Raw genomic sequence first — 26,409 nt, forward strand, 5'->3', positions numbered from 1 at the left:
GAAATCAGTTTTCCTGAACCTCAGGACAGGGTTGGTCAGTATACTTTTTCTAGCTTCCTAGTTTTAGAGCTCCTTCTTCTGTTGTTTTCACGAAGTGTTCAAAAATAGGGTTTCATGATTGCTGAGATCTGCTTCTGTTTCTCTCTTCTGCTTTTTTGGGATTGCCTCTTTCTTTTAGCTCTCATATCCATGTGCTACTCAATTTGAAATCTCTTCCCAGTAGTTTGTAATACAAAGACATAAAAAGAAGAAAGGTGGTCCCCTGGTTCTGCTGTCCACATAACCCCTTTTGACAATTTTTAGAAACGGGTAATGTATGTACATATTTAGGATTCTTCAACAGTTCAGGAAAGTGAAAGTCTTCTCCTCCCCCATCCTTTTGTATTAAGAGTTTCAAGAAATTCCTTTCAGGAAGAAAAAGTATACATTTACCAAAATACATGTAATTTTTCTTAAAAACGTATTTATGCAAATTGTTCTTGAACTTGCTTATTTAATATATCTGAGGGATGTTTTAAAATTGGGAATATGTACAAACAGTAAATGCTGGAGAGGGTGTGGAGAAAAGGGAACCCTCTTGCACTGTTGGTGGGAATGTAAATTGATACAGCCACTATGGAGAACAGTATGGAGGTTCCTTAAAAAACTAAAAATAGAACTACCATACGACCCAGCAATCCCACTACTGGGCATATACCCTTAGAAAACCATAATTCAAAAAGAGTCATGTACCACAATGTTCATTGCAGCTCTATTTACAATAGCCAGGACATGGAAGCAACCTAAGTGTCTATCGACAGTTGAATGGATAAAGAAGATGTGGCACATACACATATATACAATGGAATATTACTCAGCCATAAAGAGAAACGAAATTGAGTTATTTGTAGTGAGGTGGATGGACCTAGAGTCTGTCATACAGAGTGAAGTGAGTCAGAAAGAGAAAAACAAATACTGTATGCTAACACATATGTAAGGAATCTAAGAAAAAAAAAAATGGTTCTGAAGAACCTAGGGGCAGGACAGGAATAAAGACGCAGACGTAGAGAATGGACTTGAGGACACGGGGAGGGGGAAGGGTAAGCTGGGATGAAGTGAGAGAGTGGCATGGACATATATACACTACCCAAATGTAAAATAGATAGCTAGTGGGAAGCAGCCGCATAGCACAGGGACATCAGCTCGGTGCTTTGTGACCACCTAGAGGGGTGGGATGGGGAGGGTGGGAGGGAGACGAAAGAGGGAGGAGATATGGAGATACATGTATACATATAGCTGATTCACTTTGTTATAAAGCAGAAACTAACACACCATTGTAAAGCAATTATACTCCAATAAAGATGTTAAAAGTAAATAAATAAATAAAATTGGGAATATCTGTCAGCTGAAGGGTATTATTACCACTTTTAAAATAATGTTCTTAAGGCTTCTCAGAGTAACTTAGGTAATGGGGCTCTTCTCCTCCTGGGCCCTTTTTCTTGATGGAAAGTCAGGATTCCCATGTGGTCTGGGGAAGGAATCGGGGCCAGCTGTAGGATGTTTTCCCAAGGTCATCTCTCACCTCCCGAAGACCTATGTAATATTTTTGATAATGCTTCTTGTGTAATTATTAATCCCATTAGCATATTCTTGTTTAAATAACCTTTATGTAGCGAGGTTATCTTGGTTGTATGGTCCAGTCTCCCAGCTGTCTTTAGGTCTGTTGCCTCTGGTTACATTGTTTCAGATTACAGGTTTCTCAGGAACTCTGATAACTTTGACTGTATGTATCTTCCTGTCAGTTAGAACATATGGTCCTTGAGGGTAGGAAACAAGTCTTTTTCTATGTGTTAGTGCTCAAAAAATCTTTCCTGACTGATGGACAAACTGCCTGGGGAGTACTGATGATGCTTTGGGGGACTTGTGTTTATTCCCTGCAGGGGAGCCAGGAAGTGGGACGGAAAGTGATACTTCTCCAGACTTCCACAATCAGGAAAATGAGCCCAGCCAGGAGGACCCTGAGGATCTGGATGGATCTGTGCAGGGAGTGAAACCTCAGAAGGCTGCTTCTTCTACTTCCTCAGGGAGTCATCATAGCAGCCATAAAAAACGAAAGAATAAAAACCGGCACAGGTCAGTGGTAGGGACCACCTTTCCCCACCCCTCTGCCCCCACCCTGTCCCCACCCACTGAGAGCTTCCGTGACCGTTGCTGTGAAGGGACTTTAATAGAATAAACATTCTTCAGGATTGGTGTGGTCTTTCTGTTGCTGATGGGAAGAAATTCATTTGGTCCAAGTGAAACAGGCTAATTTTTCTCTAAGGGAGGAATTAGTGGGCATTAGAGTAACTGTGAAGGAAGACATCCTTCTCAGTGTTTCTAGTGTAGAAGAATTTGATTCCATAAAACTTTTGTTTAATACAGTGAATTTGAAATCCTTTCAGAAGAGAAAAAGGGAAATAGAAATGGAATCTGTGTACTAGTGTTTGGAAGATGCCACTAGCATGTGTTGGGAAGCTGAAAAGTGGGATAAGTCTTTTGCTCCTAATCGTGACCCCTGCCTATTCTTATTCCCTGGAGGATGGACAGAACTGATGTGATAGTGCCTTTATGCTTTTTAAATACAAGTTTTTTGATGGCTTATGATTTCTCTATTTGTATATATCTTTGTAAAATGCTGATTTCAGTATCAGAGGAACAATATAAGGGCTATAAGATACGAGAGCACCTTCCTAGATAATGTTTGTTCACTGTGTTTTTTTGCAGTGCCTAATGAGATAGGAATCACATCAGTGGACAGAGAGGTCAGGTGCCACCCAGAGAGGATTTTAGCATTCACTCTGCTTGGGGTTTATATGATAATGCCGGGGCCCGTCAGCTCAGATAATTGGAAATTATACAGCTGAACTCAGAGAGGGTAATGCAGTAGTTTCTAGAGGAAGGAATGGCCTCAAACCTTCTTCTGGGAGGTATGAAAACCAGATATCCACCAGGTTGGCGTTTGTCCTGCTTCTCTTAGGAGCTGCATGCTGAGGAGGTGAAAGGGGGCGTGCAAGGAAGGGGTGGGCTTCCCTGTGCCAGTCAGTTTGCTTCTGGGCTGGGTTGTCCCATAGAACATTCCCTCAGGCACCCAGGATATTACAGTTGTTACCTTTGCCAGATGTGGCATACAGGGATAATACAGAATTAACTCTAACGGCTTTAAGCCTCCTTGGCATCAGCTGATTCTTTAATTCTTTTAAGAGTTTTTCTTGTCAATGGTGGTGGTGGTTTTTAGACCCAGAAATAGTATATCCTCCAGATAGTGACTAAGGACTGCAGCTTAACATTTTTCTGCAAACCAGAAATCACCACGCCAATCTCATAAGTGCAGTAAGAGAGAGCAAAAATTGCATCTCTCTCTCTCTTTTCTTTTTTTTTTTTTGGTAAGGCTACAGCTTATTTAATCACTGTGACAGAACTGACGCTAGTTTATCATAAACAGAAGAGATCCATACTCTTAAAAATATTTTTTTAAATTGTCAAGATAAAAAGGTCATGCTCTGTGTTGCTTTCATTAAGTTTACACCAGTGTCATTTTAAATGGGATAATTATTTTCCTATTTCAGAGTATCTAGAGGAGGGGTAAATTCCTTGAAAGTTTCTGGGACACTTTCTCCATTCCTGGTACACTAGACTCTATTGATAGCTATTGTTTATTTCAGGTAATACCTTATTTTCCTTAATGATACGATCAGCTGATAAAAGGGAATTAGGCATTGAACTTAACTTTCTTCTTGCAGATTGCTGGTAGATTTCCATAGTAACAGCATTTCCTACCCTTTCCTCTCCTGGCCCTAGGAACTAACTCCTTCCAGAAAAATACTAGGATTTAAAAAGATATTTGATATTAGTTATTGCCTTCACAATGGGGCTTTCTGTTTGGAAAGCAGGATCCTTTTGTCGTTCCCCAGGTTCAGTATCCTGCTGGGTTTCTCCGTTGGCCTTAGGGACTCACCTGCCCCGAGGGAGGATAGTGGAGCTGATTTGCCTTCTTTCTGGAGAAAATAGGTTTAGCACACCTTCTCAGATTCCTGCCATCTTTAGTCAGGAATTGTGTTTGGCCCAAACCCCTCACCCCTGACGAATGTCTTAGTGGGTCTGACAGATTGGGGGACAGGGGCGGGGGAGCACTTTGTCTACACATGTTGGGAACTTTGCTCCCAGTACAGTGTCATTTCTTCTTCAATGTACCACACCCCATATTGCCAGATAAAAGTCAACAGTAAATTATTTCAACAAAAGTCTGAATACCCACCATGTGTAAGACACTGTTTAGTGATGAGTAAAGCAAAGTGGAAATAAATAAGTACCCTAGCAAAAAAGGAAGAACTTTGAATTTGTCCTCTTTAGGAATATAAAAATCTATCAAATAATTTTTAGCATTCATAAATGATCACAAGATTCTAAAGTCTTATATTTTACGTGATATCTGAATAAGTCCCAGTGTCTTTAAAGAAAAAAGTTGAAATCAGTATAACCTATAGCTGCTCTTACAGGTTTTTGATACTGTACCAAGCTCTAGAATTCTAGGTAGTTTGTGACGTTTTCATGAAGTAGGTACAGTCTACTTCTTTAATTTCTGAACAGAGTTAAGTTAGGCTGCAAGTTAAATTTCTGACAGTTCCTGCTTTGTACACCTGCTGTATACTTTTCCCAAATGTCCTAAGTGAAACTGTTGCATAAAGGTTATTGAAGTTAAGCTTTCTTCCAGCTTCACTCTTGCAAACATTGGTTAGGAGGAAATACAGCCGTTTTGCATATTGTTTTACCTCCTGTCTACAGTCTGAAAGGCTCTGGAGCCAGCTAAGGAGCTGGTGTTGTGCCCCTGGTTAACGTTTGCTTTGGAGGTCTGCCCAGCCCATGGTCTGTTAGCGGTGATGGCCCGAAATGGCCTTCTCCTCTAGGCTGCTCCCATCTGGACCCTTACGGCTTGGGTGCTTGTGGATGTCAACTTCCCTTTGTTTCAATAGGTGCACTGCAGACTTCGGCGTTTCATAATTGTAGCCCTGACATAAACCGTTAACTGCCCTCACCAGTTCAGGGGCAGAGTAATATGGCTCTGTGGTTTTTGGAATTAGACTCTGATTCAACCCTTGGCTTCTAGCATGAAAGCAGAGAAAAGGAGTACCATGTTTGGACATGCTTAAATATAAAACCCGAGTTAGAAATTGCAAAGTGTTTTTTATTTTCAAAAATGTATGATATTTTTATCTTTCATTTTAGTGAAAGTATATTATGCTGAGTTGTTGGTACTGTCTTCAAAGCACTTTTCATTATGTGACTAAACCCTTTGTTCTCTATTTCTTCTAAATGCCGTGTTTATTTTTCATTATAATTAAATATTTTAAAAGTTCTAACTCTGAATCTGGCAGTTAATAGAAGGCCTGCAGGTATCTAGTTTTCTAATGAAATAACTTTTCTTTTTATAGTCTGTTCTTCTGATATGAAATCCATTGAGGGAAGGGAATCTCCCAACCACAGAATCTTTGGTGCTTTGATGTTTGAAACTTTGTGGCTTAAGATTCTTAAAAGTGATTTTGTTTCTACAAATCTTGCTAGGGTGGCTAATCAACTAATTTATTCAATTAGGATATTAATTTCTATTGCTTTCTTCCTTTCAAATGCTGCCCCTCAGCCCGTCTGGCATGTTTGATTATGACTTTGAGTAAGTTTGATTTGAATTAGTATTTGTGCTGTGTTGTTTAGTGTGTAGAGACAAATATGCCTTTTTGAGACCTTTCTAACCCATAGTTTATCTGTTTAATTGTAGGTATGTATATTAGGTTAGGCTGGGAAGTTTTTTTTAAAAACAGAAAAACGTGATGGAGGTAACATTTTATTTAATAACTTAAGCAAAATTAAGTAAACTTCACTTTTATGCATTTTAATTTCTTAAAAAATAGATAACCTTTACTTTGATTCATATTTAAATTGATATCCTGGCTTTGCTTCATAAGGAGATTGATAGTTTAAGATCTTGATATTTTGCTCTGGAAAGATTTAAAAATTGAAATTTGTTGAATTTCTTTTGTGTTTCATGTCCAGGAATACAAACTCCTAGTCTCTTTCCTGTTCTTAATCACTTGGTGTCTCAGTGATTATCAGCAACATAGTTGCAGAGCTAACACATTAACGTAGAGCATGCCCTCTTAATCCAAGCTCTTTAACGTGTAATTTTGGAATAATCTTAAAAAATTGTACGACTTTTATAACTGCTATAGTGTATTTCTTTTTGAGTCATCTAAGTTTACCTTGTGGCAAGAGTATCTGCTCATGTTTTTAATAAATACTTGCTTAATAATATCTGGGTAAACAACTAAATATGACATAGTCTAATGAAGAATGTGGATTTTACTTAACCAAATAGTCTTTGTTATAGCTTGTGCCCTATGCAGTAGCTGATTCTTGGACCCGTTTTCTGTAAATTAAAATGCAAATATCTTTTATCTTTCCTATCACAGGATTGATCTGAAGTTAAACAAAAAACCACGAGCTGTAAGTATCAGCCAGACCATTTGAGAGAGGCTGGTGATTTTTGTAGATGGTTGGAAAAACGTATTTGTCTTCAGAGCTTGAGTGTTCCTAATCTGGGGTCACAGTTCTTGTTTTAAAGTCTGGGGTATCCATCTGGATGCACTTTGACTTTTAGGTTTGTGTACTTTCTTTATATTTTGGAGAGAGAAAGGCTCACACATTTTTTACTGAAGAAAAATTCCCTTTGATCAAATAATGAACTGTTAATACTACCCCTCCTCACCACCCCCATGCCTCTAACTGGTGAGTTCTCAGGTCTAATAAGGCAGAATTGATGTTTCTGTCCCTTTGTGGACTCAGAAGGCAAGCCACTTTCGATGTGAAATATTGTCTGTCATATTTGAAATAGAACCTTTGGCTACAGAGCAATAGCCTAGCAGGGTTGTTGGTGAGAATTTATCAGTGTTCTGCTGAGAATAAGCTGGGACTTTTGTTTTTCTCTCTTCAGGATTATTAGAAGACCCATTAGTGCAGAAGCATCCAGGCTATAGAGCCCTGCTTCCCTCCTCCGACCTCACAAAGATAAACACCCCTCACCTGGCTGCGTGGCCATCCATCTCTGCTTTCCCAGACCCAGTGCCTGTGACTCTGAGTAGTTTGTTCTGAAATGTGGTGACAAACAAGTCATTTCTGTAAGACCATATCGGAGCATTTACTTTGTGTCATTTTCAGTAACAATCGCAGGAAGACCCAAGACATTGTTTTAATCCCAGCAAGTTGCTAACTGTGCATTTCTCCCTTCTTGGAACCAATGTCTCCCCCGGCAAACTGGCCGGCACCAGCTTCATCTGTGATGCGCATCGAGAAATGTTCTCTAGGTTTGTTTTATGCTGAACGTAGAACAAGTCACATTTCAGAGGGAGGCTGTAAATATCTGGCGTTTTCTTATTTTGTTTGTGTTTTATCATTTTTCTATGATTGTTTTTACCATCTTATTTTCTTTGGGGACTTTTTGTAATGCCATTGTACAGCTCATACCTTCCTGCTGACATATCTGATAATCTGTTTCGTGCAGTTGCCAATATTCTTAACTGAAAATAATTTGGTTTACCATAAATAAAATGGGGACTTGGCTTTCTGTTTTTTTGCAGAGGGAAGGTAAAGAGTGTTTGTTTAATAATTACCTATCTTAAATCTTTTTGAGTTGGAAGCAGTTTCATGTTCAAGGAACAGGAAAAGCTGAAAAACATAAGTTTAAATCAGTCCTTTTAAAATAGGTATTTTTATTCTTTTGTATAAATAAAATTTCACAGGCTTTGACTTCTCATCCTTCACTTTTAAACTTGAGATTGTTTTTTCACTTATTCGTATCATGCCTTATGGAAGTTTCTTTTTCCATCTTTTCTCTCTTTGATGGTATTTGCCTGATTAAATATTGCTCTAAAAATCACTAAGGCAAATGGAAAGGCTCTAAATTGTACCCAAAGCTGATAACGCCTGGAGTCCTTGAGCAAAGTGAATGACAGGATCACCGAGAGGCCACGATGCCCATTAAATGCCCCTTCCTTTCAGGGTGGTTGGGCTGAGGAACCCGTTGACGGTTGTTACCTGCCTCTGGAGCAGCGGCCATCCACCTTGGCTGCACATCGGAATCACCTGGGATGCTTACAAAAATACCAGTGCCTGGGTCCCACTCCCCAAGACTCTGACTCGGGTACAGCCTCGTATTGGGGATATTCTTTCGAAGAGTCCCTGGCATTCTGATAAGAAACTAAGTTGAGAACCACTGCATTAGGAGACTGGATTGTTCGATTTAAATCCTGTGTCATGAATCAGTCTAAGGGATAAGCTGTGGGGCCTCACCTTTCCTTTGACTCTATTTAGTCATAGTCCTTTACTATGTCCATATCTTTGTTAGAAAAAATATGTTCCATTTGTGGCAATATTGGTAGAGCTGAAATACGGATGGCGTCTGTTATCCAAACACGTCTACCTTGTCAGATGTGCAAAAGCTTCCTCTTGTTCTCAAATAAACTTTTTTTTTTTTTTTTTTGACTCTGTGGCTATTTAGATGTCTTTGCCTATGTCTTTGGTAGCAGAACTTCAGGGATTTTTTTAAGGAAGTAGTTTCTTATATAGATTGTTCCTTAAAAACAAAACAAAACTAAAAACAATGGAAACCAGAAGCTTTCTGTATCCTTTTTTGTCAATCTCCTTTCCCGGGAGGGAAGGATGGGATCCCGGTGGTTTCCTTAACTCTGAGGACAGCACACAGCAAACCTGAAGATATTTCTGACTCTCACAGTTTGACTTTTGCTAGAGATAGAGTAGGACTTCTCTTAAAAAGATATATTATTAAAAGCATATCTATGTATATGAATACCTCTATGTATGTATAATCACGGTTAGAGACATGGCTTGCTTTATACATATTTTCTCTATAAAGTTTAATCATTGACTAGGAGACCTCACAACTTCCCTGTAAGTTGGCCAGACATACTGGAGATACAAGAGTCTTGAGAGATCACTTAGGTTCCCTACGTTGGGCTGGTTTAGGAAAAAATGCCGGGAGATCCCTGCCTACCATACTTGTGATATTTGCAACTTTGGCTATCAGCTAAGCTTAAGTTTGCTTGAGTTTAAAAGAGGATAAGGTTATGACCTTGATCAAGTTATTGATTAGAGGAACAACCGTCCTAGCGGAGGAACACGTGTATTTAGGTGGCAGTTGCCCTCGCAGTTCCCATCTGCGACACTTGGTGGAGGTGGTCTGCTGGGTGGCCTGTGTCCTCCCATCTTAGCCACCCCCACCAGTGACCCCTGCCCTGGAACGGCTGCCAGGACCACTGAGAAGGTACTGCCTTCACCAACTTGGTTGGGTTTGGAATAGTACTTGGCTTCCAGTCTTTAACCTTCTCATCTCTAAGATGGGAATAGGTTGTCCTTTGCTCCTTTTGGTAGTTACAAGATACTAAAAAAAAAAAATTCAGGCACTTTATGTCTTATCCTGGGAGGATGGTGCCTGTATAGAACTTCCTAGGGAATCTCAAGTACCCTTTTCCAGGAGATGAGGAAATAGCTCAAAGTGCTCTAAACACCATCAGACCCTAAAAGTTGAACACGGAGAACGGGAACAACCCACAAAGCAGGAGGTGAGAAGCTATTTGGGGCCTAGGGGAGGGACCGAGGGAAGTGGTGTGAATTTGGACAGGGCTAATGAGGGTTGAGAGCATGGCCTGTTGAAGCTGCCGTCCCCATCTTGGGGGCCTTCGGAGTGCTGTAGGAAATTGATCCATAATTAGGTTAAACGTTTACCCTATAACGGAGTTTATTCTCTTTGCTTAGAAGAAAATCCCTTGCTGTGAAAGAGGAGGAAGCAGGCGTTAGCATTATTTCCGACTCCAAGATTGAGGCTTTGGGTGCTGGGGTAATGTAAGTACCCTGTAAGTATGTATTCTAAAGAGAGTATTCTTGACTTCTTGACCTATGTGCTCAGTAAGGGAACTGAAACAAGTATTAAATGGCCTAAGCTTGAGAGCAGTAAGTATGCTGTTTTGAAACACTGTGTGACTTACTTTTTGCTTTTATTCTGACTCCTCTGCCCCTTAGCCTTTCTCCAAATTACTGAGGCATCATTACACTTAAGAACTCACATCGGAAGCCCGGCTGGGGACGCTGCACTGGGTTTGGGTGCGGCGTGGAGAGGGAGCAGGACGGCCCTGTGCGCACATTTACTTCTCCCAGGCTGGGGTCGTACTGAGTCCCTGCGAGGGCGATGTGCCTGGAAGGTGCAGAGATACGAAGAAGAAGGGGCTGAGGTTCCCATTCCTGTGTTAATCCAAATTAACGTGATCAGGACCGGATTTCATAAGTGGTAAGCTTCATGATTTGAAGCAATTTTCCCTTTGAAAAACCGCCTCTGTGGAGTAACAGTTTTCCTCGCTGAGATGGGCTGTGGCGGAGTTGATTCTCATCCCCGCTTCAAAGGGTGCTGGTCTCCAAGGGGAGGGGTTGGGGGCTGGGAAGAACACGGCAGGCCTTTGGTTTATATTTACTCTCTGGCTCAGCCTTACTTAGTTCCTCACTTCGTGTTATATAATATGCAGAAATATTCATTCATTAGTACATGTAAGATAATTTGTAAATAAATATTAGGTTGAACCACAAGCAGTCAACCATTTTAATCTTCCAGAATGGCAGTTATCGTGGTTTAACAACATAACACATGTTGGGGGTAGGTGTGCACCAACTTTTCACTGTTCGTGTACAAGAATAAACATTAGCTGGGAACTCCCTGGTGGTCTCGTGGTTAGGACTCCGCGCTTGCGTTGCTGTGGGCCAGGGATTGATCCCTGGTTGGGGAACGAAGATGCCATAATCCGCGTGGTGCCAAAAAAAAAAAAAAAAGAATAAACATTAGAGACCCCTGGCCAATACAGCCCTCCTCAGATCCCCATCCCCACCCCCATAACTTATTTCTCTACCCAAGGGTGCTTTAAAATATCTAATTTGAATAAGTAGTACATGCAAATGGCATATATTCAAATGGTACTGAAGTGCGGTCAATGAAAAGTCAGTCCACCTGCCCCTCCGCTCCCAGTTGTCCTTCCCGGAGACAGTTTCCTGTGTATCCTTCCAGAAGAACCTTGCACATACGTGAGCAACATGCACACCTATGTGTGTCTATTACCGAAATGGGAGCATATGTTTTCAGCTAGTAATATAGCTTAGAAAATGTTCTGTAAATGCAGCGGCCTCGTTTCTGTTGGCTACCTAATACTCCATTACATTTGTTACCAAAATCTATCTAACCCAGTCCTCTACTGATAGTGTTAATGTTATTTCCCATCTTTTGCTGTTTCAGACAGTGTTGTGGTGCATTACACACATCCTTTTGCAAACACAGTGCTTAGCGGTGGGATGGCTGAGCCAAAGGGTTGAAATACGTAGAACTCACTGTGACTTTATCTTCCATATCACTTTAAAAATAGGAATACAGGGACTTCCCTGATGGCGCAGTGGTTAAGAATCTGCCTGCCAATGCAGGAGACACAGGTTCAATCCCTGGTCTGGGAAGATCCCACATGCCGCGGAGCAACTGAGCCTGTGAGCCGCAACTACTGAAGCCTGCGCGCCCTAGAGCCCGTGTTCCATAGCAGGAGAGGCCACCGCAGTGAGAAGCCTGCTCGCCGCAAAGAAGAGGAGCCCCCGCTTGCCGCAATTAGAGAAAGCCCGCGCTCAGCAGTGAGGACCCAGTGCAGCCAAAAAAAAAAAAAAGAATACAAGTATTTCTTTCTCCTTTTCCTTTGCTCCCTATTCTTCCAGTTCCTGAGAATTTTTCTTGGGTAATTTGTTACCCAGAACAGTTGGAATTTTCTGGAACTCTAAACTTTGTAGGGCGGACTGTGACCTCTGGTGTTGCTTTCCAGGTGGAGCTGCAAAGACCAAATAGACCAAAGACCCTGTTTTTGCCTTAGCACTTACTTTCCATATTTTTCTCTTTAGATTTGTGTTTTCGGATCCTGCCAAGCATCCCAGTTTCTAGGCCCTGTGCTCAGGCCTGGGCTGGCAGCGCTGTGGGCTAAGCAGGCCCCCTGCTCCCCAGGCAGTCCTTACCAGGAGGTGCCAGCAGGTGGCAGGCAGAGCACCACAGCGCCCCTGGCCTTTAGTGAGGCTCTTCTCTGGAGAGCAGCCAGAATCAGAGCCTTTGGACCCTTCCCAGTGACCTGCCTCCTAGCAACAAGCCTAACCTTGTGCGGTGAGTGGGTTGCCCACTCCATTTCTCCCACCTAGTTTTGCAGCCATTTCTTAAATGGGTGAGCAGTTTAAGATCACCAGCAGCGGCCTTGAGTCGGGCTTTGAGGCCACACCCCAGAATGACAGCCTGGGGCCTCCTCCCCCTCCAGGAACTAGCCGGAAGGATTTACATACCATGGCCTGGGAATGCTTCATTTTCCTTAATTGTAGGGCCCTACTTCCTGTCCCTTTCAGCCAAATCTCCCACACCCTTTCCATGAACTAGGAGGCCCCCAGAACAGGCTCTTACTCACCACCCTCTACCCACCCTGCTATATGGTCTAGGGGAAAAAAATGAGCCAGAGGTTTGAGGATCCCTGGGGCAAAAGTGCTAGGATCCCGGAACTGCCTTCTTTAGGGGCAGGAACCCCTGGAGACCAGCTGGGCCCAGGGCTTGGGCTGATGGCACTACCCCTCCCCCAACTCTAGATTTGTGTCCCCTTGAATCCCAGTTTCTCTGTGGCTCGCTCAGTCTGTTTCTCATAGAGACCTGCCCAGCACCTCCTTCAGGGCAGGGGGCTTGCCCTTCTGTGTAGGGGAGACACAGTCTGGCTTTTCCAGGGGACCTGGGGGGAGGAGGGAGGGCACAGAGCGTGGGAAGAGGGAGGAAGTGGCAGCTGGATGGTGACCGGTGGCCTCTCCCAGCCACTCCCCCATACCACCCTGCAGGAGACCAGTGCTGTTTGGGGTGTTAGCAGCACTGGGGTGGAGGTTGCCCAGGAGCTGCTCTCCTGGAGCCCCAAAGCTCTCCTGGAGCCCCAAAGCTCTCCTGCTCCTAGGTTAGGCCCTCAGATCTTTAGGGACTGTAGTGTTTCATCAGGCTGGCGTGGTGCGATGGAGACAGAGGGGGCGGGGACCTCCAGGCAGGGAATTGCATCCAGTTCTCTGCCAGGGAGGCCAAGGTTTCCGTAGTCATCCTGCGCACCAGTGTGGTTAACCTGAGGGCAGGACAGAACTTGCAAGAAGACCCAGGGTCAGGCCCCTGCTGGTGAGAGCCCCAGGGTGGGGTGTAGGGGCCTAGGGGGGTTGGGGGAAGGGCTGGCAGGAGGCCATCCTCTGTGAGCGCCCCAGGGTCATTTCCCAATGCAGGGATTTGCATACGCTCCCGTTTCCCCATTGGCTTCTTAGCCCCTGGAACCAGGAAAACAAAAGGAGGAAAGAGCCGGCAGGGCAGTGACTGGAGCTTGATCCCCTCCGGCACCTCAGTGGCTTGAGATCCTGTCTCAGGGTCACGTTCTGGCCCTGCCACTCTCTCCTTCACACATTTTTTTTTCCCCAAGTATTTCTATTTTCTTTTATTATTTAAAAAAATTTTTATTGGAGTATCGTTGATTTACAATGTTGTGTTAGTTTCAGGTGTACAGCAAAGTGACTCAGTTATACATGTACATATATCCGCTCTTTTTTAGATTCTTTTCCCCTATAGGTCATTACACAGTACTGAGTAGAGTTCCCTGTGCTGTACAGCAGGTTCTTATTAGTTACCTGTTTTTTATATACAGTAGTGAGTACATGTCCATCCCGATCTCCCAGTTCATCCCTCCCCAACACCCCTTCCCCCTTGGTAACCATAAGTTTGTTTTCTACAGCTGTGACTCTATTTCTGTTTTGTAAATAAGTTCATTTGTACCATTTTTTTAGATTCCACAGATAAGCAATATCACGTGATACTTGTCTTTCTCTCACACTTTCCAACCGCATTGTGAGGTAGGCCAGGAAGCCCAGGCCCCGAGAGGGCCACACAGCCAGTGAGGGGGACCCGAACCCAGGGCTGTTTCCTCCTGTGCTGCCACCAGCCACACTGAGGTGTCCTCTTGTCAAATCTAGGGAGAAGCAGGGACCATCATGTCCCTGTCACAGGTGGGGACGCTGAGGCCTCGTGAATAAAGATGCTTCAGCGGGTGGGGCAGGAGGTGGTGAGGATTAAAACCCAAGTCATGGGAAAGAAACACGCTGGGCATTGGGCCTGGCAGCCTCTGAGCAGCTCTGCCCGGAAGCCAGATTGAGAAAGAGGCCTGGAGGGGAGGCTCCGAACCCTGGATGGCCAGCCCAGCCAGGCCGAAGCTGCTGGGAAAAGCAAAGATGACAGGGCACCGAACTGACTCAGTCCTCCACGAGCCCGGCCCCAGCTCGCACCTGCCGTGTGGGCTCTGCTGCCCTTGTCCGTGCCTGCCGGCGAGCCGGCAAGGCCAGGCGATACCACAGCAAGCCCGGACCTGCTGCCCACTGCCGCCTCTCCACTGCCCACCTGCCTGTGGAATCTGCCTCTTCCTCCCCTCCCCACAAAGCAGAAGCAGTGAATGACCAAGAGTTCAGCTCTGGTCCGGAACCAAGTGTGAGCCTTCACGTTCATGGAGAGCAGGCTGGTGGGATGGTCAGAGGGGTGAAGGCACCCTACTTCTCCTTCCCTTCCGGGCCTCCCTTGGGGCCTCATGGCCTTCACGACCCTCCCCGCCCCGTGGTGTGCAGAGAGGGGCCACATGGGTGGGACTGCTGGCACACCTGCCGTGAGCAGGGCGGTGGGGTGGTCAGGCCAGCCCTCCTGCTGGAGGGTCCCCATGCAGATGGAACTCCACGTGGCCGTGAGGGGCAGGGCTGAGGGCACCCCCTCCACCGCCATCCCCCTCAGGGGCCCGAGAGTCGCTGCGAACTAGTGTCTGGGTCCCTCCCTTCCTCAGGTTTGTGGGGCCAGGGGACCCCAAGCAGAGGCCCTGCCTGAGTCTGTCCTCCGTGGGACCTCGGGCAAGTCACTCAGCTTCATCAGCGGCTGATAATGAACTGGACAGTCCGGTATTTTAGCTTCCTGTCTATAAACACAAAGGCCCATAAATAGCCTTTAATCTGGAATACAGTTCTCGACTGGAAAAAACTATTTTATAAATGAGGTAGCGACATTTCCTGGTGCAGGTAAAGCGTCCCGAGGCGGCTGGACGCGGCAGGCACAGAGCGCCTGGAAGAGCGCGACATGGGGGCTTGGAAGTAACGTTTGCGGCAGTCACTATCACATTGTGCGCGTGGATTCCCGCCTGAAGTGCAGGCTTCTACAGAGCGTTCTGGGCCAAGAGCAACTGGCGGGGGGCGGGGGGGACCCTAATGTGCAGGGAGATCACCGGGGTGGCCTTTCCTACAACATGCTGCACAGCCGTCCTGTGGGAAGGCAGTTTCTAGAAAAAAATAGATACAATAAAAGCTTCACAAATAAAAAGTACAAATGGGGTGAAATGTTCAAAGATATAATTCTTAAAACAACTATTTTTTCCATTGCTGATGGTGTTTGGGGATCATCTGACTGTCCAGCTTTTCACTTAAAATATTTAACATTTAAACCTCATTTTTATCTGAAAAAAAAAATTGTGTAGGACTTCCCTGGTGGCGCAGTGGTTAAGAATCCGCCTGCCAATGCAGGGGACACCGGTTTGAGCCCTGGTCCGGGAAGAATCCCACATGGCACGGAGCAACTAAGCCCATGCGCCACAGCTACTGAGCCTGTGCTCTAGAGCCCACGAGCCACAACTACTGAGCCCGCGTGCCACAACTACAGAAGCCCGGGTGCCTAGAGCCCCTGCTCCGCAACAAGAGAAGCCACCACAATGAGAAGCCCACGCACGGCAACGAAGAGTAGCCCCCGCTCGCCACAGCTAGAGAAAGCCTGGGCACAGCAACGAAGACCCAACACAGCCAAAAATAAATAAATTTATTAAAAAAAAAAAAATTGTGTATTCCTGCCTGGCCTTTTCCTTCCAGGGGCAGATGGGAAGGTTGAGATGGTGGGTGGAGGTGAACACAACACGGATGATCTCACGTCCTCCCGTAAGGTACAGCCCTGTAAGGTAGGTGCCATCATCATCCCCACTTCATAGATGTGGAAACTGAGACCCAGAGGGGTAGTCACTTGCCCCAGGTGACATTCGTGGTGGCAGAACCTGTTCTTGTGTTTGGGGCCAGGGACCCCTAACCTCCTGCTTGGAGGTTACCCTGGCAGGGCCTCTCCAGGCTGATTCCACCCCAGTGCCCCCGACTCCACTCCGGGCCTGAAGCAGGGCAAGATCTGGGAGGACGGGACAGAGCTGAGCCCTTAGGCCCACTCTACAAGCTCTCCTGGAACGCTCAGCTCTGGTCACGGGGCAGACGGAGGGGCCGGCCTGACCCATCCCCCTACTCTCCCGCAACAGCACCCCTTCCCCACGCTGCAGCCTCAGGACTCCAAGCTTCATGCTTCTGCTTCCTGACACTCTGCCCGTGTGTCCACAGCCGCCCCCTCTCCAGGCCTGACCCAAGGCCTCAGGAAGGACGCCTCTACCCCAAGGGACAGAGCACTCTCGGTAGAACTCAGCAAACCCTCCTTCCAGAGAAGGGTCAGGGAGCTGGTGTGGAGGCAGATCCGGGGTGCCCACCTGCTGACCTTCCATCACCAGGAGCGGGCCCCACCCGGAAGCAACAAAGACCATCACCTCTTAGAGGGGCTCACATTGTACTTTATTGATGTGTGAAGAGAGGCAAGGGCTTTCCAGTTAAAATATTTAACATTTACACCTGTACACACACATACACGCGTCCCCCCTTGGGGAAGGGCGAGATGGCTCTGAATACAGAGGAAGGGGGGAGGAGGAGAGGGTGGGGCAGAGTGCCCTTGACCCTGCAGGGGCGATGGGATAGGAGCACAGAGTGGGACGGAAGTGGGTTATTAAGAAGCATCTTGCTTACTAACATGAAGCCCCGTGCCCGCTAGAGCACGGACGAGGCCTCATTGGCTTAGAGGAGGGCCCACGGAGGGCGGGCACACGGTGCCCAACGAGCCGGCCAAGGCCGGCATCCCAGGGACGGGGCGGAGGTGGGGGGCCGTGCAGAGGGCCCCCAGCCCAGGCCTCTGCTCCCCGCTGCCTCCCTCCCCGCCCTCTGAGAGAAGGAGGGTTTGGGCCTCAGCCACGGACTGACAGCCGTTACTGGCAGCGTCTCCTTGAACTACAGATACAATGTGCATCAACAGGGTGATTGCTCCTGACCCCTTGGGCGGGCAGACGCCTAGAGGTGCCAGAACCAATCCTACAGTATCTTCGGTCTGTGGGTTCTCTTCCCTACTTGAATCCTCCCTCTGTCCAGCCTCTAGGCTGGGGCCGGGGCTGGCCTGCTCGAAGGCCCAAAGCCCAGCCTGGCAGCCCTCGGAGGCCGGAGGTGCTGCCCGGGCGGCTGGCCAGCTTACTCACTGAGGTGCTGGGACTTGTAGGAGAGGATCTCGGCGGCTAGCTGCTGGGGGTCCAGGAGCTGCGGGAAGCGCCCCATCACGGCCTCCACCAGGTGCGGGGGGAAGACGCCACACAGCTTGGTGTACACGCTGGCTCGCTCCTTGGCCAGGCTGCCTGCCCCGCCCCAGGGGCCCCTGTCAGCCCCTGGGCCCGGCACCCGGGGCTCCTGCAGGACTGGGGTGGGTGGGGGCAGCTGGTATGGCTCAGACCAGTACTCTCGAGGTGGAAACGCAGCCGGCGGGGGTGCGTAGTCAGCAGGGACGCTGAAGTGGCCAGCACCCATGGTCCGGCTGAAGGCAGAGAAGGCCGGAGTGGCGGGGAGCTCGGCCCCATAGGGGCGGTAGCCGGCGTAAGGGCCCCGAGGTGGGCCCGGCTCAGCAGGGCCGCCTCCTCGAATCCCCCAGAGTTCTGACATCTGGCTCTCCAGGGAGCCAATGCCCGAGTCCAGGCAATCCTGGGAGGTATACGGGAGAGAGTCCAGGGTCTGCGGGAACCAGTCTGAGGGCCCAAAGCTGCTGCCACTGCCCCCACTAGGTGGGAGGCTCCTGCCTGCCGGGGTGAAGGTCTGTGTCAGGCCTTCCCCGTGGGTTCCCGGGGATGACTGGGCCCCCAGCTTCTTCCCATCAGGGCTGCACTGCTCATGCTCTGTTGGCAGAGAGCCGGGCTGAGAGGAAGGTGAAGGCCGCCGGCCACTTTTCTCCTTGCTTGGCGGCCTGGGGGGCGAGAGGAGGGCGTTGGCACGGAGCTCGTCAGCCACGGAGCGCTGGGGCCGGCTTGGCCGCTCGGGGTGGAAGAATCGGCACTTTATCCCATAGGTGCATTTCCTCCCTGGGAGAGAATTAAGGAGGGCTCTCAGCCGGGGGGCTCTAGAACCAGGGGGTGGGAGACGGAAGGGGGTAGCACAGGAAACATGGGGTTGGGGGTCCCCGAGAGAAAGAACATGGGGCGCAGGCCGACTTAGGCAAGAGAGGAAGGGGATGGCGTGAGGAGGGCCCTGGAGGGTGGAGCTGGGGGGTCTTACCATAGGGACACGGTTGCTTCCTGTGCTCGGCCATGAGTGGCTTCTTACGCAGGAAGTTGTCCAGGCTCGGCCCGTGACGGCCCAAGGGGTCATCAGGGGGCATGAACCTGCGGAGGAGGTGTGAGACATGAAGGGGGACTTCCCAGGGCCGAGGAGAGGGCAGGACAGTAAGCCTCGCTAGCACGGAGAGGAAGGCAGCTCCTAAAACTGGTGTCTGCCCAGCACGACATCCCTGGGCTCTAGGGGGTACTGTCCCAAGGGAGTGGAGGAGGTCCCAGTCCAGAAGGCCGCAGCCATGGGCGCCTTTAGGGTGACTCTCCTACTGGGAGCTCGCTGAGGCCGAACATCTGAATCTAAAGCTGCATCCACTGGCCTCTGCTCAGAGCTTCGGTGCTGGGAAGTGGAGGTGCTCTCTTGGAAGCACTGACCACATCCTGTCCCACATGCTCCTGCTCCTTCTCCATCCCCCAAATTAGAAAGCCCCAGTCTGGTCCCAGCCTGACCCTTCCCACATGAGGCCTGCTGCCTGGGCCCAAGGCCACCGCCCCGCAGCAGAGCTGCCCCAGCTCCATCCTTCCCACAGGCACCTCCCTGCGGTGGCCGGAACGTACTTGTCGTTGACGAAGGAGTACATGAGCAGCCGCTCCTCGATGAAGCGCTTCCACTCCTGCCGCTCGCCCTGGAGGTCCCGGTAAGTGTCATTAGAGACCACGATGCCGTCGGACTCGAAGGCCAGCTTCACGATGAAGCGGTCGTCATAGCAGACCACGCGCTTGCCGCCCACGCGCCTCGACGGCGTGAACACCAGGATCTTCTTCTTCTCCAGGTCCCGCAGGATATGCTGGTCTGGGAGGCAGCAGGGGCGCAGGTCAGGGCCCAGCCTGGACCCAGAGCCAGCTCGCAGGGCTCCCTGACCCCCCGGTTGCCAGACACAGGGCTCTCAAGGTTCCCCCAGGGTCGCGGGAACAGGAAGAGGCTCTGCAGAGGCCACTGCTGCGGCCCAGCCCCTCGCTGGGCCTGGCGCCTAGTTTGCTGCCCAAAGACCAAGAACCCCAGGGAACAGTCTAGCAGGTCCTGCTCAGGGAAGGCTCCTCAGTAGAGCTGGGCTGCCTCCTTCCCCCTCCTGGACACTAGGTGTGGTCGCGCCCAGCCTGTTCTCGAGGGATCTAGGAATGAGCCGCGGCTTGAGCTGGGGCCAGAGGAGTGTCTCAACCAGGACAGAAGGACCCACACAGAAGGGGCTGCTTTTCTTGGAGCGGGCGGCCCCAGCCAGCCTGCCCCCAGATCTCAAGACTTCCAGGGAAATAAACTCAGGTTCTCCTCCCAAAGGTTGGGGGCTCATGTAAGAGCAACGGTAGCAGCTGGTACTTGCTATGTATGTACCAGGTGTTCTTCTGAGCACTTACGTGTATTAACCCATGTGATCCTCACAACCAACCCTGCGAGTTTATCAAATCCTCACTCCATCCCGCGTCTCAGATCAGGGGCAAGTGGCTCAGAGCCAGAAGGGACTGAGCCAGGATTCTAGAGCCCAGGGGCTTAGCCGCCACACCACGCTGCCCCTGTGCCGTTGGGGACATGGCAAGAGCATGCCACCATTAGGTGAGGGAGGTGCCCAGGACCCGGAGGCAGAGGTTGCCCAAGGTGATCTCTAAGGACCGCTGTTCAGAGCAGGGATGCTGAGGACAGCAAAAGCCAGGAAAAGAATGCTGGTCCCTGCTTGGGGCCTAGAAGCTGTTGCTCACACCCAAAGGCTCTCTACTGAGGAGGATCGGGGCTCCTGGGGCAGGGAGACCATGTCCCTTCAGAGGTGCCACTCACCTGTGATGGGCACATCGGGCCGAGGCTGCTCTTTCCTCCAAGATGGTACAAACACTGTGATGTCTGTGTGGCCCCGCTCCAAAAACCAGTTCACTGCCAGGAGGATACCCCGGCAAGAGAAGACCTCCTTGTTCCCATGGCTGGGGAGGAGAGGAGGACGGGGTCGGCCTGCTGCTTCCAGGCCCGCACAGGAGAGAGATGGGTGGCACTCCAGCCCCTGCCCGAGCCGGTGGAGCCGCTGGGCTCAGCCCCCCGCCTTCTGGCCGGGGGCCTAGGGCCTGTATTCCCTGCTGGTTCCCACACCGCCCGGGATGGCCAGACCCGGGGCTTTCCCTGAGGTTCCGTCTCCTGACAGTGAGGAGATGCCCAGGAATCTGGCAGCACCCACTCCCCACATGGGGAAGGGTCAGGCCGCTTACAACACACCTGGGGGTGGGGGAAAGGCACTGGGACCATGGAGACACAGATGTACACAGGCTGACTGAGTCACCACCCCTCCCTCGCCGGCTCAGCAGGGCTGAGGGTGGGTGCTGGGAAGGAGAAACCAGATTGCTCCGGATTAAAGTTGGATTACAGTTCAATCCTGCTCAAACTGCAGGGGCTGGGACTGAGGACGGCGAGGGACACAGGGCAGGAGGCAGCTGCGAGGTCTTTCGTTCTGAAAGTGAAAGGAACTGCTTTTCCTCCGACTGCCAATTCCCCAAAACGCCTGGACTCCCTGTTCTCTTCTTGCCCTTTTGGAGAAGGCATGACCCGAGGCAAAAAGATGGTCTGGAAGACTCTGGGGACTCTGCCAGCAGGAGAGCTGGGAAATGGGACATCCCCCTGCCGTGGACCAGACCTCACCCCATCCAAATGTGGCTGGGTCAAGAAGCAAGCCCTGAGGTTGCTCTGGCTCAGCTTCTCTGTCTGAAAAATGGGCCGGGTGGTCTGCAGCCTCCTTAAGAAGGGCCCATGTCAGTGGGACAACGTTCCTGTTTTCTTGAGGCCAAAGACAGTCCAACAAAGTGGAGGTTCCAGCTGGCTTCCTGGGAATGGAAGGGGGCTCCCAGGTGATACTGGGTATCATGGCAGGGCTCCAGGACCAGGCTAGGGGGCTGGAAGGGGTCAGCTGGGGCTCTCACCCCGACAGTCCCTGCCCCTCAGCGTACAACTCAGACTCTCATATTTGGCACATAAAACAGAATAAGCGTTACGCAAAAGAGGCAACTCCATGGCCGACCACATCCTGTGGCTGGCTTGGGGGCGGTAATAGCTGGAGCCCCAAGAGAAGTAGAAAGGGAGGTAGGGCAGCTGGCGGGCACGGAGGCTGTCTGGGAGTGAGGTGGGGGGCTCCCAGGGCTGAAGGTCTCCGTAAACTGTAGGTGAGGCAAAGTCCAGCCCGAAGGCAGGGCTCATCCCCACCGGGTGGGGCCTCCCTGCCATCCGCCGGCCTGCTTATAATAAAAGTTAACATTTACTGAGAGCTGTGAGGCAGGCCCTGATCTCCATGCTCAATACTGAATCACCAGCAAGTCTCTGAGGAGGGTACTATCATTAAAGGGCCCTGGCCCCCCCACCCCCAGTTTTTTTTTTGCTGTGCTGCATGTCATGTGGGATCTTAGTTCACCGACCAGGGATTGAACCCGAGCCCCCTGCATTGGAAGTGCGCAGTCTTAACCACTGGACCACCAGGGAAGTCCCACTTGCCCTTTTATTCAGGTGTGGAAACTGGTCCACAGAGGGCAACCAGTTGCCAGCATCACACAGTAGCAGTGGTCCAACCGAAACGCAGACCCAGAGGCTGTGCTCATAGCCACCACGGGTACTGATGCTAAGACAGTACAAAGACAAGTGCCAACCCTGACAGCAGGCCTGGAGCGGGGATGGGCGGGTACCAAGCACCTGCTGGAGGCCAGGTACATCTCACACCTCCTTGCTTCATCCTTACAAGGCTCTGAGACTCATCGAAGGTTCCCTGGCTACTGATAAGAGGCAGAACTTGAACCCACATCTGGGGGTACTGGATTGCCTTCCTGCCCCTAACAGAAGAGCTGAGGTTTATTTAGGAAAGAAAAAAAAGCTCCCAAACTTGAGTTTGAACAAACTGTTCAGAGGGTGGGGCAGGCTGGGAACAGGGAAAACCATGCATCTGGCAAACTTCTCTCCTCTGTCAGGACCAGGTGAGGTGTCACTGCCTCTGAGAAGCCTTCCCTGACCTGGCAGGATGGCTCAGGTCCCAGGTCTGCCTTCGCAATGCCCAGTGCTTCCCCCTGCCCTAGGCCTTCTGTCTCCCCAGAAATGTGGGGATGGGATCATCTCTGCCTTGGATCCCTGTCTCAGGTACGCAGTTTGCACATGCATTTACCTGCCTCCTTCTATACACACGTGTGTACCTGCATATGCCCCATCCCAGGCCAGCACCTGCAAGCCCTGGGACTTCATGGGACACCGGGGCTTCCAGGACAGTGTACTGCTTCTGGGCATCAGAAACCCTGGCTGGGGACAAGTCTGCTCTCAGCCGCCCTAGCCCCCAGAATATCCCTTAAGCAGGTAGTCAGAGCCTTAGTCTTGGGAGAAGTAGACACATGTTCCAGTCTCTCGAGTCAAGCCCAGATTCTGCCCTCCCAAGCCAGGACTGTCTCTCTACAGCTAACTTTAGTCCCCCTCCGCTGCTGTGGAGGAAGCTGTGCTGGCACAGGAAAACCAGACATCCTCCCATCCCACACCACCGTCCTGTCGGCCCAGAAGGTCAGGGCCTCTCAGCCTGTCTAACGAGACGCCGGTTAAGATGTGCGATTCTGTAGGAGACTCCAGCTCAGCGGCTCCCGCCCTAGGGCAGAGGGCAGGGCCAAAAGGCAGGCTACCCAGGTGAAAAGATCTGCCTGGGCTGGGCCCAGCTAGTGGAGAAAAATTCCCTTAGAAGGAAACAGAGGTGAATTTCCCCACGATTTGCATATGGCAGGGGCTGGCCCGCCTGCCCTGGGCGGGAGGGGGCAGAAGGGCAGGAACCCTGCAGCAGCTGAGACAGGAAGTTTGAGGCTGGAATTCCCCTCCTGCTACTGCCCCAGCTCAGAAAACCCCTGCGGCTCGGCCTCTGGCCACCCACTGCACCACCTGCCCCTCCTCCCGCCCAGGCCCCTCCTCCTCCTGCCGGGACACAAACACACACAGCACATGGCTGCCCCCGGGGCTCAGCGCTCGGGCCCACGCCCCTAGAGGAGGGAGCCGCCGCCGGATCCCGGCCAAACACTGCTGGAGCCTGAGAGGGGTCCCCTAACTCGCAAAGCACATATTGTGACCAGCAGCCACTGGCCTGTGGACGCCAGCTTTCCTCAACTTCCACCTAGGCTCAGTCCGTTTCAGAGATGGAAAGACTGACCCAAAAGCGGCTGGAAGAGGGCCACCTGCGCACCTGCTGAGCTGGGCCAGGACCAGCCAGACAGCCGAGCTGGGCCAGGTGGGCCAGGTGTGGGAGGGGCAGAGGGGCAAAGGCATAGAGAGGCCTTAGGCAGCCCACCTGAGAGACCTCAGGGAAGCCAGGGAAGGAGCCCTTCCCACTCCACACCTGTGTCTGGGATCTCCCCCTCCACACCCACAGGAACTTTTCCTTGTGAACCATCCACCCAACCCTGACTCACCAGCCTGCCTTGAAAGGACTGGGAGAAAGCAGGGCCAGAGGGCAGGGCCTGGATGGAAGGGAAGTCTGGGCTCCCTGGGGTCGGCGGCAGCCCTCCCACCGCCCCCCGCCCCCCCCCCCCAGGCTGAGCCTGCCTAGGGGAGAGGTGGGATGGTTACAGGGGCTGAGTCCTGGCTCTGCCCCCCCGGGGAGCCCTCGGAGCCCAGTCCAGCACAGGTGGCTCCAGCAGAAGTGACCCAAGTCACTGCTCCCCTGGAGCCAAAGCATCAAGCTACCCACCCACACCCCTGATGTAGAGCCAGATCCTCGAGGTTACTCTTGGTCACAGCTACAAAGACCTCAGTAGCGGGGCCCGCTTCCATGGGAGCCCAGGTCTGGGACAAGGCCTCAGCAGTCCCAGACTCTGAATAATAGTAACAATAACAGCTACTACTGATTAATGAGCCCTTACTTCTCTCCAGGTTCTGTGCATTCGCTCCTCACAACCACCACCTGAGGGGTGGGTTAGTCCCATCTCATGGAGGAGGAAAGAAGGCTCCTATGTAGTAAGCTGGAGCCCACAGTCTGATCCCTCCTGAAGAGCATAAGGTAGCTCTGGAGACAGAAGGACCTGAGTTCAAATCTTTGCTCCGGCACTTACCAGTCGTGTGACCCTGAGCAACACTCTGAGCTCCCTCAAACATCCCTAAAACCCACTTCCAAGAAGCCATGAGGATTAAGGGAGCCTCCTGGCACACAGTAGGGCATCCATAAAGGGCTTCCTCTAGACCAGTCTGGAGAAGCGGTCAAACTCCTTCCTGAAATCCTCTCTACCACAGGTGCAGAGACACACGGCCACTATTCCCGGCCACAGTCTTGGCCACAGAAGTGACATGTACCTCATAGCCACGTTGCTCCCATCGATGACCACGGGCCTCAGGTCACTGCCCTCCTTGTCCTCCTCAGGGGGAGAGGGCTCCAGGATGGGGGCCTTGGGGTTGCCCCCACCCCGGGGGACCAGAGGCAGCTGAGGGCAGGGGTCCGGCGATGCCTGGCGCTCCCGCTCGGCCGCTGACCCATGTTTCACCAGCTCGCCCAGCACAGTGTTGGTGTCTGCCTGGACCCCCAGCTTCTGCAGGACACTGTGGATCTCAGCAGATGAGTAGCCCAGCTTCCGGAAGAAGTCAACCTTCATCTGCAGCTCTGCAGTCCTTGCCTCCTCAGCCGTGGACTCCTGGGCCGGCCTGGGGGTCCCTTGGCAGCTGTGGCCGTCTTCAAGCTCCCACAGACTCATGGTGGGGTGGCTTCCTGGGTGGGCCTCTCTCTCCACCGGCCACTCACAGCTCGGACTGGTGGAAGGCACTTGTCACAGCTCCTGTATGACAACCACGAGGGTTAGGGATAGGGAATGGCTCTCTCTCTCTCACCCCTCTCCTGACCCCGCCCCATCCAACAGGATGAGAACACGAGGATTGGTGGCAGTATGCAAAATGTAAAGCCATCTTCCGCGTTACCTCTGTTATCCTCTCAAAAGCACTCTCAGCTAGGGAGCATCATTCCCTTAATACAAAGGAGGAAACTGAGCCACAGACGTTAAGAACTTGCTCTAGGTCATCCAGCTGTTAGCTGACGGCGCAAGGATTTGAACTTAGGCAGTCTGACGACTCCTCCCACCCCACCCCCCAGCCCCCCGTCAACCCAGGGGACCCAGAGGTCTTGGGAGGCTTCCGAGGACCTCGCCGCGCCCCGACAGCTGCGGGGCGGGGCTCTCAGATGGAAACCCACTGGGTTGGAACTGCGCTGGGGTGGGGGGAGGGGGGGCTTCCCCGTTGAAGCCATCGCCTCCTCTCGCCCGCCTGCCCAGTGCTCGGAGCCCAGGCCAGGAGGCGAGGGGCCCGTGGCCGGACTCCCGGACCGGGGGAGGGGAAGTTTCCGGGGCGACCCACCAGAGAGAAAAGTTGCTGGGAAACTCTGGTTGGCCTCCGGGCTCGGTGACGCTGAGGGTGTCCCGGCCCAGAGCCTCGCGAGCGCTCTATTCCCCCTCCGGACCTCGGTCTCCCTACCCCCAGGATCCTCCGACTTGGACTAAGTTGGGAGGATCCTGGGGGTAGGGGAGGCCGGAGCTGACCGGCCCCACGTCCCTCCCGCTCAGGTCAGTCCCAGCCAAAGCCCTTCTCATCCGCTCCTCCGCCCGCCCCCTAAGCCCGCACCCGCGCCCCCTCCCCGTCGCGCGCGCCTCACCTTGCAGTGCGCCTGCCGCGGCCGGCGGCATCTCCATGGGGCCGAGTCCCGGGGGCCAGGCCGGCGGCGCTTTTATATGGGGCGGGTGGGCGAGGAGGTGGCGCTCGGGACCATGACGCGGAAGCCGGGCGGGGGGGGCGAGAGCCGGCCCGAGCGGCAGGGGGCGGAGCGGCCATCGCCCCTTCCTGCTCCGC

General features: G+C 51.3%; 2 protein-coding genes across 7 annotated transcripts in view; one reads left to right on the forward strand and one right to left on the reverse strand.

Moving 5' to 3' along the window:
* The window catches only part of MEAF6 (MYST/Esa1 associated factor 6), a 25,111-nt gene extending 16,561 nt beyond the window's left edge, over nt 1–8,550 (forward strand). Inside the window, exons 5-9 of one of the 5 annotated variants that reach the window (XR_014252798.1) lie at nt 1,920–2,112; nt 5,657–5,686; nt 5,792–5,849; nt 6,483–6,516; nt 7,004–7,815. Coding sequence is in view for 3 of the 5 variants with exons in the window: in XM_082422474.1 (XP_082278600.1) it covers nt 1,920–2,112; nt 5,657–5,686; nt 6,483–6,516; nt 7,004–7,012 (266 nt within the window). In the remaining 2 variants the exon portion in view is untranslated. Of the gene's footprint in view, nt 1–1,919; nt 2,113–5,656; nt 5,687–5,791; nt 5,850–6,482; nt 6,517–7,003 lie in introns of all 5 variants that reach the window. The other 4 variants (XR_014252797.1, XM_082422474.1, XM_082422475.1 and 1 more) reach the window with 4 other exon arrangements.
* Nucleotides 8,515–26,405, reverse strand: ZC3H12A (zinc finger CCCH-type containing 12A). 2 transcript variants are annotated; one of them, XM_082422071.1, is made up of 7 exons: nt 26,216–26,369; nt 24,874–25,349; nt 20,377–20,516; nt 19,167–19,401; nt 18,556–18,662; nt 17,496–18,362; nt 8,515–15,455 (listed from the first exon to the last, which is right to left on the reverse strand). In XM_082422071.1, the coding sequence occupies exons 2-7, from the start codon at nt 25,266–25,268 to the stop codon at nt 15,382–15,384; spliced, it is 1,818 nt and encodes a 605-aa protein (XP_082278197.1). In that variant the 5' UTR covers nt 25,269–25,349; nt 26,216–26,369; the 3' UTR covers nt 8,515–15,381. The 2 variants fall into 2 exon arrangements, with proteins under 2 accessions (XP_082278197.1, XP_082278198.1); XM_082422072.1 differs by lacking the exon at nt 8,515–15,455 and having other exon boundaries at nt 16,746–18,362; nt 26,216–26,405.
* Between the last annotated feature and the right edge of the window lie 4 nt (nt 26,406–26,409).

The sequence above is a fragment of the Balaenoptera physalus genome (genome assembly GCF_965194825.1).
Source record: "Balaenoptera physalus genome assembly, chromosome: 1".
NCBI lineage: Eukaryota > Metazoa > Chordata > Mammalia > Artiodactyla > Balaenopteridae > Balaenoptera > Balaenoptera physalus.

What these genes read in the sequence shown, in the direction of transcription:
- ZC3H12A (XM_082422071.1), bottom strand. Translation starts at nt 25,268, where the DNA reads ATGAGTCTGTGGGAGCTTGAAGACGGCCACAGCTGCCAAGGGACCCCC. An exon ending in GGGAGCAACGTGGCTATGAG is followed by an intron (nt 20,517 to 24,873) that starts GTACATGTCACT and finishes TCTCCTCCCCAG; the next exon opens with CCATGGGAACAAGGAGGTCT. An exon ending in GCCCGATGTGCCCATCACAG is followed by an intron (nt 19,402 to 20,376) that starts GTGAGTGGCACC and finishes GCTGCCTCCCAG; the next exon opens with ACCAGCATATCCTGCGGGAC.